We start from the raw sequence: 22,410 nt of genomic DNA, 5'->3' as shown, positions 1-22,410 counted from the left end.
TAGTGAAACGCGTCATTTTCTAGTTCTCGTCACAGTCACTTCACAGGTCACATGAACGGTCACAGGGTCACGTGGTTGTTAAAGTCCCCTGACCATGAGCCTCTAAAGTTGAAGGTCGAATGCCGAGTCTGCAGCTACGGTTTTTCAGGGGCTTCTGACTATGAACTTAAAATAATGTTTTGTCAAATCAGACAAACTACATCTAGTTAAGTTTTTATCTGTAAATCAATCAAGCAATCAATAACTATATCAATATCTATCTTTTGCTGCGTAAAGAGGGTATACGTCTTCTATGGAAATTGCCGTAAAAGCACAAATGGTTCCTTTATTGTACGCAGTGGGTTTCTAGTCTGTCTGCCGATTTAAAGGAAGAAACAGGCAACAAATTACGTAACTGTTTATGAGATTAATATCAGTTTATTCTCTATTGCTTGATCAGTATGAGGGCTTCACCTGCACTACCCCTGGCGTCATTGAAGGAATACCGTCTGCGTTGTCAGTAGTACATCACTGGAAAATAAGTGTTAGTAGTTAAGCAGCGGTTCTCCGGATTCATGATAACTTGTATACGTGTGTATATTCGTTGATAACGTTTTTGATAACTAGGAACGAAAACGCATGTCTCGTCTTCGTTAACAGTGACGATAACATATTACATCTTCAACTCTCACTGAATTGAAGATGCGCTTAAATGTAGTCACCTGCATCAGCAAGACGGTGAGTCGGCCCCAGTCGGCTGCACCTGCAAAATGAAAAAAAAAAAAAAACATTATTTTGATATGATGGTAGACTGTAAGACTATCAAAACAAAATTATATGGTGCAATATGAACTTTAGAGAAACACCTTCATGAATTGTACATACATGTGTAGATGCCAAAATCTGGTGACAACATCTTCAATGTATAAATGCATGTTAAAATGGTTGAATGTTGCTGAGTACCTGCAGTGTGTGTCCGAGGTTGTTGAGGCCGGTGAGCGGGTCCGGTACTCCGGTGTTCGCCAGGAGGATGCTGAACTCCGGGCGGTCTGAGATGGTCGGGCTGGGGTCGGACAGCCACAGGAACACCTACGGAGAACGATGGGGGCAATTATTTTTCTTATTTTTTTTCTACGACATCCTAGTCATTCTTTATTCCATGAATACTCTCAGAAAATACTTCTACTACTACTACTACTACTACTACTACTACTACTACTACTACTACTACTACTACTACTACTACCACTACTACTACTATCACTACTATCTCTCTATATGTATATCTATATGTAACTATATATCTAAGAGTTGGACGGTGCTTCAGCCAAGTTGTCATGTTACTAATTACTTTTAAGCTATTTTGGTCATAATCTTTTAATGTATAAATAGGATTTGACTTTGAGTACAGGGCGAAGTCTGCACCCACCTGATAGTTTCCTGACGCCAGGTTGCTAGGCAACTGCACAGAGATGGGAACAGAGTGCAAAGAACCCGGATGCCAGTCACGTGGGTCTACACCTGTCACCACCAATGACGTCACGATGACACTGCAACGGGAACGGTAGAGGCAAGATAAGGCGTTGACGTTTACTTCAGACAAACATGCATTGAAACAACTTAAAAGTTACACTTGGTTATGTGAGAAAAGCACCAAAATACCACTCAATTCGGTTGAAAAATGAGAATATTGTCAACATTTTCGCAGTTAGTAATCGCTTCCTACCATACGCCACAGAGTGGCATTCTCATCTTTATTTATATATATTTTAGATATGATAATGAAAAAAAACGTTGTTCACTCACCTGTCCTTCAGCAGGACGATTCTGACCTGCCGCGGGTTGAAGGGCGCGGCGTACCCGACATTCCTGATCTCCAGTCTGCCGCAAAACGTCCCTCCCTGCGGTACCGCGCTCCGGTACGTACCGGATACCAGCTCCAACCGGTACCCAAGATGGCGCCCGATTCTGCATGGCAAAAATAACTTTGAAATCTCTATTTCTATCCATGGCTGTATACATGCGTTTAATGCCGTCCAGGTTAAAAGTAGCAGCGCCTTTAGGCGAAACCTATCCGCAGTGCTGCTGAGTTTAAGTCGACAGCTACATCGTTGGTAAAGTCGTCCCTTATCCTCCTCGACAAACACGTCTAGATAGTACCAGCTACTACATGCATAGAGCTCAAATTATCGTCTTTCATTTTGTCTCGAGGATACATATATTTGATATTGCATATTTTGTTGCCCGTTAATTTGACCAATGCCTACAAGGCGTTATAGTGAAAAAGTGACAAATATATCAGTCATATTCAAACTATGAATCACCCATTAAACTCTGCTAGCCCCATCATTGGTAGCCTGTGGATTGCTTTAAATCGTGGAAGGGGAACAGCGAGTGATGGACTAACAATTTGATTTACGCTAAAGAAGTGAGCTCAAAGTTTCAGCCTACCTATCATAACAGCCTTGTTGCTTCCATTCGTTTGTGACATCCTGCTGGAAGCCGGGGTTGAGGTAGGACCAGTGGAAGAGCGCTAACTCACGCTCGGCTGTATCACAGGAGGACCTGGATCGTGACAATACATGTACATGCAACAATAATGAATTGAAATCAGCTATATGCTAGAATGCAAAAATTGGATCATTTAGTATAATCACATAGTAGCCTGAGTAACATTTGTATTTGTAATCCTTGGTTGGCAAGCGATTTTTTTTAGCCAGCGGTCACACCGGAGGATGGTACTCAGGCTACAAAGCCTCTCTAGATTTTTTCCAAACGATTGAACAGTAAAAAAAACAGCATTTGTTAGCCCATACGCACAGTTACTCGCACAAACGCACCGCGCCCTTACCGTGGAGGGTTATAGTTGCAGGTCTCTCCGCCCATAACCGTGTATGTGGTGTCAGCTGACAGGTAGGGATAGTCCACAGTCAGGTCCTGGAACGTTCCCCAGTCTCTGTCACTGGCCAGGAAACAGTCATTGTGGTGGCCTGGATTATGATAAGCATATTGCGATAATCCGAAAAGCTCTGACAATCTGCCACAACAGTGCGAAGACAAATGCGATTCCAAAGTCAAAGACAAGTGATAAGATACCGATTCGTGCTTTCTTGGACCCAGAGCGACCCTCAGATTCGGTCAGGGGGGAGTCGTCTCCGGTGAACCTCTTCTTGTACTTCATGTATCGTATCTGGACCATTCTACAAATACATGTATAAAGATATGATTTAGCCATATGAATATCTACCATCATCTATCTACTTCGATCATTTTGGATAGCTTTGTAGATATGTACTGGCAAACATATGCAGACATTTTGAAACTTCGCAACATCTTTCCTTAGAGATAATGATTGGGGAGTCCTTCAACATAATAGAACATTTCTGTGCTTAAGGTTATTTTGACGTTGTTTTGAATAACACGTACGGTATCAATCTTTTTCTAATAGACACTCTTCTTAATGGCCGATGGCACTGAGGGTAGTCGCCTACGTATACTAACAGGGCTATACCATTAAGTGTGAAGTACAACCTGTCGTTTGGAACCGCATCCAAAACCGCATCCAACAGTGTGACACGTCTGGCCCAGTCGTCATCTGTCACCACGATGGGGTTCCCCACACTGTTCAGCGTGCTGTAGTTGTCGCTGTAATACCACTCTCCTGTAGGGTACAGAACAATGGAACTGCGGTTGGTAAAAATTCCAAAACAGTGGCCGGTGACTCCCGTGATATTGGTGACTCCCATGATATTCTAGCAGTTGATCTTCGTCATATATGGTCACATTTCCAAAATGTCGGGTTGTTTGCTGTAAGTAATAATTGAAGTGGTTATCAACAAATATAAGCCAATTATGCTCATGACTATTTTTTGTGTGTTTTGTAGTGTTTGATATCATAATTTTCGTTTCCGCAAGCTGCCCGCCCCGGTTTGAAAATGTGAACATGGCAGTATAGGGATTGTGCAGCAAGCAAGGTTAACTGCTCAGCTGTTATTGCACGATGATTGTTAAGGGGCAGTTATGATTACACATTTTACGTCTGATATAACTTCACTTAAGATATACCCTACCCCATGTTCCAATGAATCCCGCCTGCAACACTGCGATGACGTCACCGTTGGCCTGGAGGTACGGCTTTAGTTGGGCCACGTGACGTACTGCTTGGGACAAGGGGGCGTCAGTAGAGTCGCCCTGAAACGTTACATGGGAATGGAAAAAATCAATCATTTTCTAAAACCACATTGAAAAGGGAGATATTATTTTCGGTCTGTTTATTTGCTTGGTTGTTTGTTTGTTTGTTTGTTTGTTCGTTCGTTCGTTCGTTCGTTTCTTTGTCTTGGTGTGTGTGCAAGTTTGTTTCCGCTGGCCCGGGTCCAAGATGACGGGAAATGGTGCAACTGGGGAATTGGAGAATATGAGAAAGCTGATTTTGCCCAGGTCCAAGTTGGTGCGGCAGGCTTGGCTCTGCCCGGGTCCATGTCCTACAGGTAAGCAGATAATTGCATAGACAGAATTAGCTAGAAATATACAATGGTGAATTAGAAGAGATTCTAGAACTAAAACTCTAAATATTTCACGGAGGTATGGCTTCTTGTTTTCATTTTGTCGAGTGTAAAACCGTGTAACACTTTCAACTAGTACCCAACACCTACCGATGTCTGTGTGTAGCTGAAGCGGGGGATGATCTTCACTCCCGCCTGCCGAGCGTTATCCAGGTCCGCCTGCAGGTTGGTCAGGAAGGCGGCGCTGATGTCCGAGTTCACGAACAGGTCCAGGACGAAGTACCGGAAGATGAGTGTGTGGCCCTCACTTCTGAACGTCTGAAGCCGGGAGACCTAGCGACAATATTGAATTAGCATGAAAAGTAAGTACTAACATCTTCGTTAGTGTTGGTGAACGATTGAATCTTGGAACCAACACAAAACTGTATTGGATTAACCGTGCTTCCTACAGGCCCTTCAGCCATGTAACCATGTAACAGAGACGGGGGCCGGTATAGACTTCCTGTCAACTGACCCATTAAAGGGGTCACGTGTCTGTAAGGTCACGTGGCCATAAAAGTCACCTCATTTTACTAAGAACCCGTAGTGCTTCACTATGAATATTTGGGTGCAGCTCAAATTAGCTAATTAAACACGCCGAGACTTCACTCGCTGACTGACAGCCAACGCGGGTAGAGGTAGCTGTATTCCTCTAAGAAAGGGAAATTCTAATGATCACAAAATCACTTTCATTACCGATAGGACGATGTAATCCGAGGCTTTGACAGCCTGATATTTCCACCAGCCGCGCTCAGGGTTGGCCAGGTCGTCATCGGAAGGACTGTAGGTTTTGGTGACGAAACTGAAAACAAATAACATGAAATATCTGTAAAACATTGCAAGACACGTTTTTGTTTGGATTTGTGATTATGTTCTCTTGAGAGTCTTCCATTAAATATGTTTAAGATCACACGTACGTTTACATATCACTTGTTTTGGCACGACCTTTTTTTCTGTCTCGTGTGAAGATACAATGTACATGTATATGGTACATGGCATTAAAACAAGCATGAAGATGGAAAAACAAAAAGGGGATTGTCCGTCCTTGTCCATCCTTCATAAATTGCCTTAAAAAGATTCTAGAAAATGAAAGAAACGACGTTTTTGGTTGTATTTGTCATTTTAGCAAGTTCAAAACATGTCTACATACCCAGCTGGTATAGAGATGGACTGGAACATGGTCATGACTGTCCACACGCACTGGTGACACGAACTGGCCACGTGATGCTCAACACCATTGTCTATGGACCAGGGGACTGCACGGGCACAAGAAACACCTTCTTATGCGTCTAGACTCTAGAGAAACAGCTGCATGAGTTCATGATACTGCCATAAGGAATTATCTACGCTCTTCAGGGAATAGATAGGGTATAGGACTACTTTGCTATCTAATAATGCTTTCTATTATCTTATTTCTTAAAACCTTTACAGTGAATACTTATTTATCAAGTGAACGTTTATGCTGACATGTATTTGTTACCTCTAAAACAACAATTTGTTCTTTTTGGTGATGAGGAACAAATACAAGTAGTATGTTTACATTGCAGGATGACCTAAATCATGTTGTAATCTATACTTTGAATGGCAGTCATGAGAGCCGTAACATCTGTGATATGAAACACACACACATACACTTCGTGTATCTGAATTGTCTAAGATGATATAAATGTTTAGCTACACCTTAACAGTTCATTATGTCGTGGTTTACCACCGTCATGTAACATGTGTAACATATGTGAAATAAACTAGTTGTAGCATCGCGTTTATATAGAATGTATCATAAATATCCTTAGTTGAAAACAAATTCACAAACTGCACGAATCACCAGCAGATCCTGCAGGATACGAAGTTGTACCTACACGAGGGGTAGTCGCCACAGTTGGTGCCGCACGGGATGCAGCGGTGGGGTTGAGGGACCCAGCACTGGCACCCGCCCGGGCGGCAACAGGCGCAGTCCCACCGGGAACTGTCGAACCAGCACTCGCAGCCCGTCAGCGTGTCCGTGTACTCATCAACTAGAGATAACCCAATATGCAGTTATTTTTATAATGGTGTTTCCAAGATTCCCATTTTTGCACATTGCAGTTTAATTACATGTGATATATATTCTGGATAACGGCTTTAGCATTTAAAATGACCGATACAACAGTCGATTCAGTTTGAATCGATATTGGGATCTATGGTAACATATGTTAAAGTAAATATTCAATTTTGCTCACCATATGCGTACACAGTGGTCAAGGTGACCAATCCGACCACCAACAGAAATATGCAAGCCTTCATGCTGACCATTCAGGGAACAGCAAACTAGTAAAAACGTGAACAGTTAAAAGGTAGTCACCGGGGTCTCTGTCATCCCAGACAGCACCCTTCAGCCTTCCCTATCGTTTCCACGGTGTCCGGTCGTTTCTGGGTTGTTCCATTTCAAATGCTGGGGGGGAGAGTGATCAGCAAGCGGGCTTTTAGATTAAAAGAGAGTGTTGAATTCTTATGAAATCGAAGTAACACGATAATGATCATGAATGCGGTGAGGACATAAAAATAGATCTTACGAGATAGAATAAGTCGAAGAGCACACTATGGCTATCTCTGGGACCTTATTGAATGCTTGCGGCGTGCAATATATTTGGGAGAGAAAATCAGCTTGCCTTGCGGATAATCACATGAGAGCCTAACCTGCAGTACCAATCCTGAACGCAAGGAAAACATCTACATCTCACAAATTTGGCCTTTTCGGCAATGGGGAAATCGCGCAAATCGCGCAAAGGGGTCGTGTTCCATCTGAATTTTCTCCTCAATGCCAATATTTTGAATTTTAGATTTAATTGCAACAGTGCAATATAATACACAGGCAGCTATTGCTGATGTCGTGACCCACACACATAATGTACCCGTCTTTTACACTTGGGTGGAGTGGGGAAAGTCGTGTAAAGTTCCTTTTTCCCAAGGGTACAAGATCGGTGGCGTCAGGGGATACGAACCCGGGACCCCTGGGTTCTGAGTGGAAAACCCAAGGCCAATATGACAGCAGGAAATGCAACTTGCTCTTAAACCATCCCCGTGGGATTTCTATTGTAATTATATTGTATTTTACACAACATCCATCAATCCTGTTTACCTCCTTCAAAAGCGCTTTGTACGAATAGCAGCCAATGCTTCATTCACAGCACACACAGCAGCTCTGTTTAGTGATTTAAATGTTATGACTGTATTTGACATCAATAAATTTCAAATTGCCTTATTTGTCCATAAAATTGTCCATAATAGCTCTTCCCTACCTGAACAATACAAAGGTCTTTTAAATTTCAACTCAGATATCCATCACCACTATACGAGACAACATAATCTTTTAAGACCAATTATGACAAAAACTAGTCAAAAACAACATACAATAATGTTTAGAGGCCCCGCCGTATGGAATAAACTCAGCCAAATTCTACAGTCCTGTTCGTCCTTGGCCAGTTTCAAAAAGCTTTTAAAGATAGATATCATAGAACATCCTAGTATTACTTTCTCCTGATTTGTTTGTTTTCCTTGTTTTCCACTTTTCCTTAGGTATCTGATGACAGAATGTTTCATATGATTGTTATTTTTGTATAATTTTGACCTATTTCTTTATAAATTGTTATTCATTATAATACTTATTATGTTTACAACTCAAAATTCACTTTGTAAATTCCTATTATTTTCATTTGTTTCATTAGGATTTATGTTACAATTCCGATTTCTTCTTTCGTTAATTTTTCTTAGTTTTGATTATATATAATTTTGTAAAAATTCCATTCGTGTAGTTTAGGGGAGGCCCCCGAAAAGCCTTATAGGCTTCTGGCCTCCCCTGCATGTATTCTTTGCTCTATTTATCTTTGTTTTATATTGTACACATGCAAATAAACAATAAACAATAAACAATATATCGATAGACAGAAAATCGTTGCATCCCTCTGACTCGTATCTTTTTATAAACAGTAGTATTAGAAAGTATCTACTGTATTACTGTTGCCCTTTGCAAAGTGAGAAATTGTGCGTCCTGTGCAATAGATGAAGAAAGTCCTACATTCTTTTGCAGCTTTGTTCCTCTTTTTTCTGCCAGAACCCCTGCCAGACGTTCCTATCTGAGCATCATTCCGGTATAACATAATCACAGGCAATGTAGCACCTTATTGTTGAAGAAATTACCAGACGGCATGCAAGTACACATTGCATCTATCAAAAGAGACCCCTAATGGTCAGTTTTAGTAATGCACCACTACTTCAGCATAACGCCGTGTGGCTGTAGTACTAGAGGTCGTTTTTGAAAAGTGCCCGATTTACACACGCCTGGTCAAACGCATGATACAATATATTGAGACAAATGGTTAATGTTAAATTAATAAGGGACCTATATGCTACCACATACGTTGAAGTTCTCCCAACTCCACTCCAACGTATTTAAAGGAAGTACGGTCTCATTGTACCATGTCATAGCTCTACCAAGGACAACATGGTAACCTGTCGTACGCTCTTTTATATATATATATAAATTTCTCTGTCGCAATGAAAACATTCCTCAAAGATCTAGAATTTGTACGATAAATTTGTTCCCACCTGTGAGGCACAAATCGGACGACAATGTTAGAGATATCTTATCGATGATCCGCCACCGTATTACTCTTGCATGAAACGAAGCAGAACCTGTCTGGTCGCTCTGGAGCTTACTGTGAGTCACCTCTGACATGGGAGTGACACGCGGACATAATACTGAGAGCCTACGCTTTACTAGCAACTTACGGATTCCGCTTTAAGTTGCATAAAGGTAACTGTTACTGAAAGAAAGTGACCAATTACGTGTTACGGCTTATGTACTGATTACGTTGATTTGGGGCGACTGCCTACGGATTACGAAGACGAAAAAGGCTGAATTACGCCTTACGAAAAAGGGCATGCAGGCCCTCTTTCATATATGATAAGAAAATACTAGAATAGCCTTCTTTGCCAAATATAATACTTCCATACTTTGACCTGACCAACTTGTGCTATTTGGGTAAAGATCATAACCTCATAGATATACACAACCTTGTTTGCATAATCGAGGTGAAACCTTTGTAAGTGACATCATTCGTGAAAGTTAACTAAGAATGAGTTATGTTTACCACTCTGATTGATACAAAAAAAGAAGACTATAAGTCACTCATGTTGATTCCTTTTTAATTCAGCAAGTTACCCAATCAACCTGTTTACGTTTAGCTCCATGAACTCGACCTTTGACCTGCACATCGATTATCACGTTATCCAGGTGTCACCGATTTCATCTACCGTGCAGGCCCCTCCGGATATATCTACTTCTGCAACAGTGAACTAGTCTAAAAAGCACTATAAAATCTACGGTATGTACAATCATGACGTAAGATCAAACATGGCGGCCAGAAAGACATGTTTTCGACTGATGGCATGTGGGTTACTTTTTACGATTAGCATGTCCATTTTGACTGGCATGAAGGTACGACAGCCTTCATATCAAGTTCCAGTTCACAGAGGTTTGACGACATCCACCGTTTCTTCAATCTACGGGTAGGTATTAGGGTGTTTGATTAAGAAAAGACCTAATATAGCGATAGGCCATAGACATTTAGAATTACCTTGTCGACTTTTTTTTTGAATCGGAGAAGGGAACAGAGTATCAATGAAAAACGAGCAAAGTCAAACGCAGCAAGAGTTTCTTGCCATCAACCCTAAATGTAAGCGATGTTTACTCAAAAAAACGCTGTAGCAAAACGTGATTGAGATCGTTCATCAGGCTATCAATGCCGGTGGCGAGTTTGACGCTCGACACAGCCCGACGTTGTGCACCTTACATGCTATACCAGTACCTACCATGACGTGGAGTGACGGCCACGAGCCTCTCGGCTAATCTTTCTAAAGTATGTCAAACACACACTCACGGATTTGGTGCGCCAATGTCTCAAAATCTGCAAATCTGCCAACTAGAACCGTATTTAATTAATACCTTACGCATGTAATGAAAATATAAGAATGTTTCCTGTTGTGAGAAATTCATTGTGAACATCCGTGAAAGTATTTTGAGGGCAGGAGCCGGTTACGCCCATGTGTCAAGGTCATACAGGTCATCCTGTACCCGTCTTTGTGTGCACGTATTTCTGTACTTCTGCCATTGTGTAAGTAGACCCTTGCCGGAACCTGTTTATCGCCTCCCGACCACTCCAAACCTTCCCGGGACCATGGTTGGGAGTCAGTTGAGAGCCAGGTCGGTACTAGTTGGCCGTTGGTCTGCGAAGTTTGCTACTATAATCGGCTGCGCTAGCCGAATTTCAAAATCTTTGAAACACTCAGGAGTGGGCAGAAGGCTGGGAAAGGGTTGGCTTTAGGAACTGGTTGTTTTGTAGATATTGGCCATCTTTGAATGCTGACCACAACGAATGCTGACCCTCTCCCAACCAACTTCCAACCTACCGATGACTCACTCCAAATCATTAGACCGATTCCTCATTTCCATTTTTAACCCGAGGCAACTTCTACCAGAAGGTGTGCCAACCACCCCCGGCCTTCACATACCCGGCACGCAACCATAAAACACAGAAAGACCAAAGGCGTATTGAAGCTAACTTTGACCCAAATTCAATCTCTCTGCGATGTTAACAACAATCACTGAAAGTGTTGACAATTCTTATCAAAAACGAAATGCTGTACTTGCCCATTTCAAGTGATGGGAAATTTCGCTATCGGTTAGGAATCAGTCAGGAGATTCCACAGGCTCTGGCAAGAGGTCGGGACAGTTACGTTGGAAGTAGGTTCGAAATAATAAGGAGTAGGTCATATAATGACTGTAAAATGGTTATGAAATAGTTTTCACGAAAAATACGCGTGTCTTAAAACCGGTCAGACTACTCCAATCCTACCGACACCTTTGGCTGGCTACGTTGATGAAAGTTAGACATCCAGGTAGTAAGATAAGCCAAAAATAGTTACTCAAGCAACTGGATAAAATTTTGAAACAGTCAGACGTTTCAGTCAGTCAGTCAGTCAGTCAGTCAGTCAGTCAGTCAGTCACTGACGAAAGACAAAGACAGGAGAACAGCATGTACATTTGATAACGTCTGTCTTGGATTGCTTCTGTCAGCACTTTAACTTTAGCCACAAGAATGATTCATCTAATTCTGTTTTATATCAGTTAAACGGATATTCTCTTCTAATATTTCATCATAGAACCAAATCGTTAAGAACGACTGACCCCTTGGAAATGAATATAAATGCAACCGAAGTTCAACGTTTAAGGTGAGTTTTTTTCCCTGCATGTATTGATTATAGATGGTGCATTTTTTTGGTGGTCATTGCTGTTATTTTGCGTTACGGTAGAATTTAGGTCGATTATAGTTAGAGTGCTGGTGCATTGTGGTGGTTGAGTGCTGGGGTTAATACATTCATTTGGTGTATGAATAGGTATGCAGCTGAGCTAAGGAGAGCATTTAGGGAACTGCTTTAAAGATCCATTTTTCTTTGTTGGGTATAATGGAGTTTGGTTAAATCAACTTCATTTTGACGTTCTTCATAGAGAATGGGTTATGAAGCACTTCAATCCTGACGAAGATCTAACCGTTGTCAAGTCCCAAGTCTATCCTGGACAGCGCATCTTGTTCGAGTTTGGGACGGAACAATACATGACTATTGATGCAACTTTGTACCGACTGATTCCCGAGGTGTCGCCTCTTCACGGAAAGCACTTCCGGTCTTGTGCTGTACTAGGGAATTCTGGGATTCTTCTAGGCAGCCGTTGCGGTCCTCAGATCGACTCTGCAGACTTCGTGTTCAGATCTAATCTTCCTCCTATTGAGGGGTTTGAGAAGGACGTGGGGACTAAATCTAACTTCACCACCATGAATCCTTCTGTTCTGCCCAATGATTACGACGGATATCGTGGCAACAATACCGTACGAATGTGGTTTCTGAAGCGACTGCGTCTTATCGGCAACCAGATTCTGCACATTCCTGCTTTTGTGTCGCCCCCAGGAACTCATGATGTGCGATTTACGAATAAGATGATCAAAGAAAAAAAATTACCAGTAAAACTGACGTACGCACCGAATGGAACTAATGAAAAGATGAAGGCGTATGTTTCTTTTTTTCATTTGTATATACTATTTACGTGGCAATACAGTTTAGTAAGTTATTACTTAATTTAGTGAAGTTAGTTGGGCATCTACAGCGTGCTCTCGAAATTCACCATGATTGTTTTCTAGTGGCATCAAAAAAGATTGACACCTGCACGATGAGCATTTCTATGAAACTTACGTATCGCTTTATTTACTCCAACCGCTTTTATAATATGTTTCTTGACAAAGCTAAGACGAATAAAGTCGAAACCGGTCGAATTCCGTCTCAGCGCTGTCATTATCCCAGAGCTACAAATGACGCTTTTGTAATCTGTGTTTGACACTTTTTCCTGCTGTATATCAAATTGAAATGCAACCTTATTTTATTCATGTATAACATGGGATTGCCTTTAACTGTGTAGGATGTGGGAGGATTCAGAATTCATGCCGAGCCGACCGTCAACGGGAAGTATCCTGTTCGCGCTGGCTGCCTGTATGTGCGACCATATCCACCTGTACGGGTTCTACCCATTTTCAGAGGACGAAATGGGACGAATGATAAACTACCATTACTACGGGACGATAGAAGACCTTCCCGGCAAACACAACATGACTGAAGAGTATCGGGCGTATCTGGCGCTCCATCAGCGGAAAGCTCTGGTACTGCATACGGAGCCTTGTAATCATCACAAGATGGAAAGGAAATAATGATGGTAGATAGCTCTTGAGCTCGTCAAGAGTTGCCAAACATGTAGGTTAGGGTCTCCTAGCAGTTTTTTTAGGAACTACAGAGACTTTCTGTAAGACTCTGAAGGAGAAAAACATAAAAAGGTGGACAGATCTATTTTAAGTTTAAGATTATATTATGTAGATATTTTGTCATGTATATGTTATTATTCTATCATTCAATAGTGGTCAATGACAGTAATTTTATGCTTGCAGCCTTTGGAAGTTATATACCAGTGAACAAATCAGGGCATCTATTATAAAATGTATGAGGAATTGCTACACTAGCCTTCTTTGCTAAGATAAGACTATCTTATTTATAAGTTATGCATCGAGGATCGCATTTTTGAAAATCTTATTAAGATTATGTTGTGGCAATATTGTTCATCGTTTAACATGCAAGTTATTAATCAATGACATAGGATAGTTTTTTTAGTATTATCAAACTGTAAAGCTAGTCTGCCCACAAGTCCATTATTACATTTACGAGTATGAAAGTTAAACATCCAGGTAAACGACATATAAAGACAATTCAAACCCTACAACCGGATACAATTCGGAGATTTACTTCCATTATTGTTATATCTTTAAGTCCATCATTGTATTATTTCCTACATGATATCTTTTCTGCCAATAACTTTATTTTATCTATAATGAAGCCGTATTGAATTCGAAGATGTGTTCGACCCGTATCCAAAGTCATCGGCAGGAGGCAGAGCTGGATGGTTGCACCTGCAGAAACAAAACATTAAGTGGTCAACAAAGGACATTCCTTGCATTTGAAGAGTGTGTAATATGACGACCCCCCTCCGCACACCACAACATGAAGCACCCTTTAGAACGAATATTTAACCCGTAGTAAGTATTGGAGCTGATTGAAACTAAAAGCTACATCATCATCATCTTGGCGTGAGAATGTCACGGATGGCCATAACCCTCCTCCTCCAGTCCTAGGCCTCTTCAATCGATCCTTTACATCGTAATTGTTTATAATTAATTTTTTTTCTTAAAAAACATATTGTACATAGATGCAAAAATATGGTGAGAACATCTACAATGTATACATGCATTCTAAAATTGTACCTGCAGTGTGTGTCCGAGGTTGTTGAGGCCGGTGAGCGGGTCCGGTACTCCGGTGTTGGCCAGGAGGATGCTGAACTCCGGGCGGTCTGAGATGGTCGGGCTGGGGTCGGACAGCCACAGGAACACCTTGCGACGTTACAGTAGTCATTTGTCACATTTTCATATTCCTTCATTAAATGTATCAAATTCTAACAATCAAATCTAGTTAGTACATGTAATGCTATTTTCGTAAATCGTACGATCTAATAAATGTCCGGGGACGTCTGTCCTTACCTGGTAACTTCCTGACGCCACGTTGCTAGGCAACTGCACCGAGATGGGGACAGAGTGCAAAGTATCCGGATGCCAGTCACGTGGGTCTACACCTGTCACCACGAGGGACGTCACGATGTTGCTGTTCAAAGAAACAATACCATTAGATTACAGTAAGATGCCAGCTAACAAACCAGCTTTTTACTGGAAAACAAACAAAAACATCACAACTTCCGGCACTCATATCTACATCTCTACATTTCTGATTGAGAGAAAAAAACTAGGGTGATTTCTCACCTGTCCTTCTGCAGGACGATTCTGACCTGCCGCGGGTTGAAGGGCGCGGCGTACCCGACATTCCTGATCTCCAGTCTGCCGCAGAACGTCCCTCCCTGGGGTACCGCACTCCGGTACGTACCGGATACCAGCTCCAACCGGTACCCAAGATGGCGCCCGATCCTTTAAGAAGAAAAAAACAAGAACACTTTTTTCGATAATTTAGATCTTAGACAGTAACACATTCTACATCCATACAAGCATAGATATAAGTCTATAGTTTGCCTAGTAAGGGTAACGAATTGAGTAAATCCTTACATATTGCCTTATCATCAATATCCTATAGTAGCACTTGCTCACAGGCGTTAGTAGATAGATGAAGGGAAAGCTAGTTAGTTATGTGTGCAACGTTGCGAGTTCAATTCTTATCCTGGAGTGGAAGGCAGTTAGCAATTTAATAATGAGCAATGAGCTTGGGTAATGAGCTAATTTCTATCGTACCTGTTAAAACAGCCTTGCTGCTTCCATTCTCCTGTGACATCGGGATGGTAGGATGGGTTGAGATAGGACCAGTGGAAGAGCGCCAACTCTTCCTCGGCTTTGACACAAGACGACCTGGATTGTGATAACGCATGGGAAATTGTGACAACAACAAAGTAAGTAGCTGTTACATTTTGTAAGTCGGAACCTCAGCTGTACATGTAGAATAGGTACAGTATGTACATTGTTCGTAAAAAGATATAGAATATTGGTGAGAGCAACACAACCCGTACCAGTAACTTAACAGTAATGCTGTAGTTGGGAGCAGTCCCTGACTAACTGTTGCTGGCCTGCAAGTCCAAACATTCAGGTTCATCAAGAAATTATCCAGCATACTTCTTGGATTTCTAAAGCTGGAGAAAGCATTAGCTCACACGTGGTACTCCACAACCATTCAAAAAATTGCATCCAGAAATCGCTCATACTTACCGTGGAGGGTTGTAGTTGCAGGTCTCTCCGCCCATGACCGTGTAGGTGGTGTCAGCCGACAGGTAGGCATAGTCTGCAGCGAGGTTTTCGAACGTTCCCCAGTCTCTGTCACTGGCCAGGAAACAGTCATTATGATGTCCTGAACGAATACAGGTGGCAAGCATTCTTAATATAACAAGGAATACAACTCATCTAACAAACAATAAACAACTCACAATCTGGCCCAATAATGAAAAGTTTATCTATGCTATGGGATTTCAAAGAAAATGGATGAACTACCGATGCGTGCTTTCTTGGATCCTGAGTGGGCCTCGGAGTCGGTCAAGGGGGAGTCGTCGTCGGTGAGCCTCCTCTTGTACTTCATCGTTCGCACCTGTACCATTCTATAATGGAAAAATATGCTGTAATGTTGACAAATTAACAAAACGACACTTCGTAATTAATTTGATGAACGAAGAGCGAACTGTTCCAGTACGTTCAGAAGTATAGAAGTTATGGATAGGTCAGTCTGAGGTGGATTATTAAGAATGAGAATTAAAGTTTTTTTCAGCATTTTCGTTGTTCTGCGAGGTCACGATATTGACAGTCGTTAGCTTCAATGTCTTTAAACCTCAACACCTTGCTTTACTCCTGTGAGAAAGGCGACAAAAACTCTTTAAGTAGTTCCGAGTGATCCACCGCTAAGAGTTGTCGCTTTTTTCTTTTTCGTTTCGCATCGAAAGCTTGTCTTTGCCTCTCGGCACCGTCGTTTCAGAGACGGGAAGAAGGCGCCCTTCAGATATAAAGAAATGAACCTGTCGTTTGGAACTGCATCTAGGATGGCGTCCATCAGGGTCCTGCGCTTGGCCCAGTCGTTATCAGTCACCAAAACAGGATCACCGTCACTGTCCTGGGTGCTGAAACTGTCGCTGTAATACCACTCTCCTGTGGGGTACATAAGTTAACGAATGAATGAATGAACTTTATTGTTCAACAATCGTACATGGAACAGTGTATGGCATAAATCAACAATACTATAAGGCTAATCTATCATACAATTTTAAGTACAAAATATAATCGAAACCAGTATATTGGTTACAATATAGACATGTATGGGTAATTCTGCCTCGCTTGTCGAATGATTTATGGAGAAATTGACCTATGTAGGTGGATATAGGAGTCGGACATGACAACAGTGCATAGAAAATATCGCCTTCTGTACCAGTTTGTCTTAGTAGTGATAGTCTGTAACAGCGCATCTGCGGCATTATAGTTTATACATGTTTTTTGTCCAAGGCCATTCTTACACACAAAACAGCATTCCATTACGGTTGGAAAGTATTTTGCATCGTGCTAGTACATGTTGGCGTTATGTGTAATTCTTCCTGATATTACCCCATGTTCCAATGAATCCCGCCTGCACCACTGCGATGACGTCACCGTTGGCCTGGAGATACGGCTTCATTTGATTCAGGTGACGTAATGCTTGTGACAGGGAGGCGTCATCAGAGTCACCCTGAAACACGGGGATTGAGAGATGTCATGTCTGTTTCGAGTTCAGAACAGGCACATGGAAGTAGCTTGGTGTTAAGGGCTACAGATGAGAAACCCTATGCCTGGATCAGGAGGTCGGGAGTTCTAGTCCCGACCATTGTAGCTCTATATCGACACTACTGAAACTGGTTACAGTCTTTCGGAGGTACGTATAACCGGAGGTCCTGTGTCTGAGGACATCCCCAGCTTATTAGAACACCACGTAGTAGGGGTACGCCCCGGTGTGAGTGGATCAAACCTAGCCGCGGCGACTCTAGTGGGAAGACGTATTTACTTGTATATTATACAGTGTCTTCCAACAGAAGACACTGTATAATATACAAGTAAATGCGTCTTCCGACTAGAGTCGCCGCGGCTAGATCAAACCTAACATTACGTACCAGTCCTCCTGTACAAAACTGGCATGTTACGCGTTGAGGCGATCAAAAAAAAAAAACAAAGTCAAGAAATACGTACCGAAGTCTCGGTGTAGCAGAAGCGGGGGATGATCTTCACTCCCGCCTGCCGAGCGTTATCCAGGTCCGCCTGCAGGTTGGTGAGGAAGACGGCGCTGATGTCCGAGTGCACGAACAGGTCCAGGACGTAGTACCGGAAGATGAGTGTGTGGCCCTCACTCCTGTACCTCCTTAGCTGAGAGGCCTGACGGTAATGAATAATTGTATATAACGTTACATGTATCATACATATTCTTTAAATCCTATGCGAGTATGAACAACAGACAAATAAGTTATTTCATGTTCAGTATTAGAAACCACTGTTTCTAGTCATTCTAGTTCCACCATCTATTCTTGGTCGCCATGTTTTTTGTCAATTTCATTTTCCGCAAAAGGAATCCCATTTGACAAAGACTGGAAATCATTTTCAAGTCTCAAGACCATTTTACATGTAACTACCCGTCTGAAATCAATGTCTGTGTTAAGGCATGTTTACAATCAGAAAACAAGGAAAGCATTTCGTCTAATACACACGATTACAAATTCACAGCTTTCTCTGAATATCTTCAGATATTAAAAAGATGTTGATAACCAAGGTACTGCGCAGGACTGAAACCTAACCGTTAGGACGTGGAAGTGTGAGGCTTCAGTAGAAGCGTATTTCCACCAGCCCCGCTCAGGGTTGGTCAGGTCGTCATCGGAGGAACTATAGGTTTTGGTGACGAAACTGAAAGACAACAACAGGTATGACTTGTTATACATTTACTCTGTGCAACATTTGTATAGTTTGCTAAGTGCTCAGTGCTTACGCGTGTGACATTGCGTGCTCTAAAATCTTACTTTCTCTAGTTCAGTTCTCGGTTCATTTTATCAGGGCCATGCAAGCCTACCTTGTCGTTTTTCTGTTACTTTTGATACAATCTTGTTCACCGATAAGGCCATGTTGATTTTATTACATGGATGACATCCGCGCGCGGATCAATTTTCGTCCGTTTCCAACAAAACAAGCTCTGGCCATACTCTGTAAATCGTGAAAAGCAGCTTTAAAATGAGAAAATACATTCTGTACATTGCACACAAAAAATTATTTTGGAAAACGGATAATAATGTCGTAGAATACCAAAGTCAATTCCAAAGTCAAAGAGCAAGATTTGAGAGAACAAAAATGAAGAACCTATATTTCGGTATACCATACCATGTATTTAGTTTTCATCAACCTGGCCTAACCATCACACACTGGACACATGAACTACTTCCGTCTCACGACAATGACGTCACCTTCTTCCTGGCCAACCATGGTGGCGGTTACAAGTAAGGCAAAAATACATACATACTAATTTCCAAGCACTGATCTCAAAATCAACGGGATTTCAAGCTCCTGGTTCGACGGAGCAGCCGGCTTTTCCACATCTGCTTGGAGATTATATACATACCCAGCTGGTATGGATGCGGACTGGAACATGGTCACGCACTGGTCACACGAACTGGTCAGGTGATTATCCCCACCATTGTCTATGGCCCAGGGGACTGTAGGAGGAGGGAAAACAATTTTTTTTACATCATCTTCTTCGTAAATACCTTCATGAAATTAAAACTTTGACCATTGACAATTTCTTTGATCTCTTAGGTGTTGGGTTATATTGTCATATGAAGGCTTTTGGTGTTATTTGTAACAACACACACGTTATTTGTTTAAGTTTTACCATCTTTATTGAGTCGCTATTTTTCAAACCATCAAAACCACTTGAGAGCCTCCAAGTTGATCAAGATTTACCGGTACCCTTACTCAGAATTCCCTATGCTCCTCCTTGAAGTTGAAGCTACTGCCTCTTTGGTAAAAAAGATATACATAGAACCTCTCATTTCTCCAGTACAAGTTGTACGACGAGAAGAACAGGTGGCATATCTACTTTGCGAGTTATCAATATGACCTCAAGCTTGTTATGATATGTTACGGATTTAGAAATTGGTGGGAGTCAGAACATCTGTAACATGTGTATGTGTCTGGTTCAGTCGACCTTTCAAGGTTAAGGTACGGACACACATCATGGGTGCGTCATGTGAACGTTAAACCCCCCACCCGCCCCCAGGTACATGCTTCCGCTATCATTCTGAGATCGTCCCTCACATAGAAGGACTACCGAACGGAAGCGGAAATACCCTCGTTTTCTAGCACTGAAAGAATTAAAATCCGTCTCTGACTTTTGATGATATCTATGATGTTATATGATGTTGAAAGGAACTCCAATGGCTTCATTTCATGCTAAGACTGTCTAACCTCATTGTTCCATGTGAACGTTCCATATGAACGTTGACCTATGACACGGTGATGCGATCTAATCGTGAATTTGAATGATTACTGTCTAATGAGAACCTACGGTTGAAAACGCTGTACTGTATTAGGTATGGAACATGCATTTAACTTATGCAAATTTATGGTAGCAAAATTATTGACTCAAAAGCAACCACTAGTACCGGTATATACCGAGTCGGATATATTTTAGCAGTTGAACTGGTGCCTTAGTGAAGTAAACAACTTGCATGAAAACATTCACAAGATATCACGAGGAGAGCAGAATAAAACGTTGAACCTACAGTCGGGATAGTCGTCACAGTCGCCACCGCACGGGATGCAGCGGTGGGGTTGGGAGTCGTCGCACTGGCACCCGCCCGGGCGGCAGCAGGCGCAGTCCCACCGGTGACTGTCGAACCAGCACTCGCAACCCGTAAGCGTGTCCGTGTACTCATCAACTACACACATATACACGATTATTTTTGCAATGGTTTAACAAGATACGTTTTCGCTGTCGAGACTTAACAACTGGACACAGACGTATAATGCGATTACTTTTGTAATAATGTGACAAGATTCATCCTCGCTGACTAATCAAACTCTATATTCCCATATCTTTGAATTCATGTTTGATAAAAAAAAGACTCGGGGTTGTTTTCAGGATACAAATGATCGAGAAAATATGTTCCAGTGAATATGAAACTATTTTACTCACCATATGCATACACGATGGTCAATGTGACCAGCCCAGCTAACAGAGACAACACGGAAGGCTTCATCCTTAATCATAAGCTTGCGTGAACTGACCAAACTGTCTCAGATGTCCCCGTCAGTACTTCTCACGACCCGCCACTTCCTGTCCTTTTAAACACCTGGATTGCACCATTTCAAAAGCGGGGGTGAACAAATAGCACGCGTTTATTTTACACGGAGAGGTTGAAAGATGATTTTGTGCACACAGGATTGGCATATTCGAAAGCAATGTTTTTGTATAACAGAAAACTTGTTGCAATATCATAGATTATTAATTTCACGAGCTGCTGTTGCCTTAAACTGTCAAATTGTTGTGTCTGCCGTAAAACATTACTCTACTGTTTGCTGACAAGCCATTGCTACCAACGCTTTTAAGACTACTTGTATATACCGTCTCAGCTAGTGGCAAATGGTCGTCTTTCATTATCGCGTGGCTCTGACTAACGATAAACAAGCTGGAACATCCTTCGTCTTGAACATTTGTGCAAACCGAACGTCAAATTGCTCTAGTCGTACAATCACGCCACCTTGCGATTCTTTGAAAAGACGCATGGCTGAAACGGGCTTGAAGTTTGCCACAAGCTTGCCGGTTAGAAAGGATACGGAAGTGCTGTGCTCAGTGGGACAATTACACTACTTGCATGGACCCTTGTTGTCTTACTAAGATATGGGTCACCCCGTCAATTTCTTTAAATGGGAAGACGTCCCGAAGGCACTGGCAAAAGGGTGCTAAGACGTTGGCATTGGGCGGGAATTTGTTCTTATCAACTTGAGTAGGACTTTGCAACGCCATTACCCTCCTTTAGGGTGCAAGCCATTCCTTAGTGCTAACACCGCCATCCTTAAGGTAAATGGCCATTCCTGTATCACCAGCACATCTACATCCACGATTGTCCCCAAAATGCCTACATTTTGAAGTCGTAAACCTCTCGTCTTACGACTGTGAGCAGGGCCCGAATAACCGGTGCTGAGATGACCCAGATCCGGGTTGAACAGGGATGACTCGGCGCGTGATGGTCGGGGTCTGTCGGCGGATCAGCCGGCTCTGAGGCGCACAGCTAACTTTTCACCGCCATTATCCAGTCGTAACCAACACTTCCGACAGTCGCCAGGTATCACAGGTGTTGGTTTCCTCCACCAGAGGGGCTTCGATGTTATCTTCTTTGTTATCTGGGTGGTCGGAATATATCATCGTATCCCTGTACCATTATCAGTAGGCATTCATCAGTCTCGCAGAGATACTGTACCATTTATAACAATATTCACGAATTATGATTATGTCTGCACATTCCTGTCTCTGCACGCATTCCTTCTTATGCGTTCGGTGCTTGTCGTGTAGTAGTAATCCGCTGTGTTTTACCCGTTGAATACGTCAATACTCATTTCATTTTCCTTGAATGAAGTACATGTATAGTAGTTGTCTTTTATATGCGAAACGGTTCAGAAATTCTGAGTAGTTCTCAGGTTAAACAAGAAGTATGATTTAG

The 22,410-nt window shown here is 42.1% G+C and overlaps 3 protein-coding genes across 7 annotated transcripts; 1 reads left to right on the top strand and 2 right to left on the bottom strand.

Annotated features, from left to right (window-relative positions):
- Positions 1-386: 386 nt before the first annotated feature.
- On the bottom strand, positions 387-6,954 carry LOC136441633 (uncharacterized). 2 transcript variants are annotated; one of them, XM_066438031.1, is made up of 15 exons: positions 6,862-6,954; positions 6,380-6,535; positions 5,671-5,776; positions 5,217-5,322; positions 4,632-4,814; positions 4,050-4,170; positions 3,511-3,640; positions 3,076-3,179; positions 2,831-2,969; positions 2,431-2,544; positions 1,786-1,947; positions 1,409-1,529; positions 943-1,068; positions 702-742; positions 387-510 (listed from the first exon to the last, which is right to left on the bottom strand). In XM_066438031.1, exons 3-14 carry the CDS (start codon positions 5,703-5,705, stop codon positions 707-709), a joined length of 1,377 nt encoding a protein of 458 aa, XP_066294128.1. In that variant the 5' UTR covers positions 5,706-5,776; positions 6,380-6,535; positions 6,862-6,954; the 3' UTR covers positions 387-510; positions 702-706. The 2 variants fall into 2 exon arrangements, with proteins under 2 accessions (XP_066294128.1, XP_066294127.1); XM_066438030.1 differs by having other exon boundaries at positions 6,740-6,946.
- A 2,844-nt stretch (positions 6,955-9,798) lies between these two features.
- Positions 9,799-13,885, top strand: LOC136441635 (CMP-N-acetylneuraminate-poly-alpha-2,8-sialyltransferase-like). Of its 4 annotated transcripts, none has more exons than XM_066438033.1 (4): positions 9,799-10,067; positions 11,721-11,789; positions 12,067-12,621; positions 13,027-13,885. In XM_066438033.1, the coding sequence occupies exons 1-4, from the start codon at positions 9,886-9,888 to the stop codon at positions 13,310-13,312; spliced, it is 1,092 nt and encodes a 363-aa protein (XP_066294130.1). In that variant the 5' UTR covers positions 9,799-9,885; the 3' UTR covers positions 13,313-13,885. The 4 variants fall into 4 exon arrangements, with proteins under 4 accessions (XP_066294130.1, XP_066294133.1, XP_066294131.1 ...); XM_066438036.1 differs by having other exon boundaries at positions 9,800-10,067; positions 11,686-11,789; XM_066438034.1 differs by lacking the exon at positions 11,721-11,789 and having other exon boundaries at positions 9,800-10,067.
- Positions 13,681-21,012, bottom strand: LOC136441634 (uncharacterized). The gene is made up of 14 exons (XM_066438032.1): positions 20,886-21,012; positions 20,473-20,628; positions 19,311-19,404; positions 18,499-18,604; positions 17,900-18,082; positions 17,285-17,405; positions 16,705-16,834; positions 16,190-16,293; positions 15,911-16,049; positions 15,443-15,556; positions 14,963-15,124; positions 14,687-14,807; positions 14,414-14,539; positions 13,681-14,062 (listed from the first exon to the last, which is right to left on the bottom strand). The coding sequence occupies exons 1-14, from the start codon at positions 20,947-20,949 to the stop codon at positions 14,030-14,032; spliced, it is 1,653 nt and encodes a 550-aa protein (XP_066294129.1). The 5' UTR covers positions 20,950-21,012; the 3' UTR covers positions 13,681-14,029.
- Between the last annotated feature and the right edge of the window lie 1,398 nt (positions 21,013-22,410).

The sequence above is a fragment of the Branchiostoma lanceolatum genome, chromosome 9 (assembly GCF_035083965.1).
Source record: "Branchiostoma lanceolatum isolate klBraLanc5 chromosome 9, klBraLanc5.hap2, whole genome shotgun sequence".
In the NCBI taxonomy this organism is placed as follows: domain Eukaryota; kingdom Metazoa; phylum Chordata; class Leptocardii; order Amphioxiformes; family Branchiostomatidae; genus Branchiostoma; species Branchiostoma lanceolatum.
Note: the sequence above shows the minus strand (reverse complement) of the source record. Positions and strands in the feature narration are given on the sequence as shown.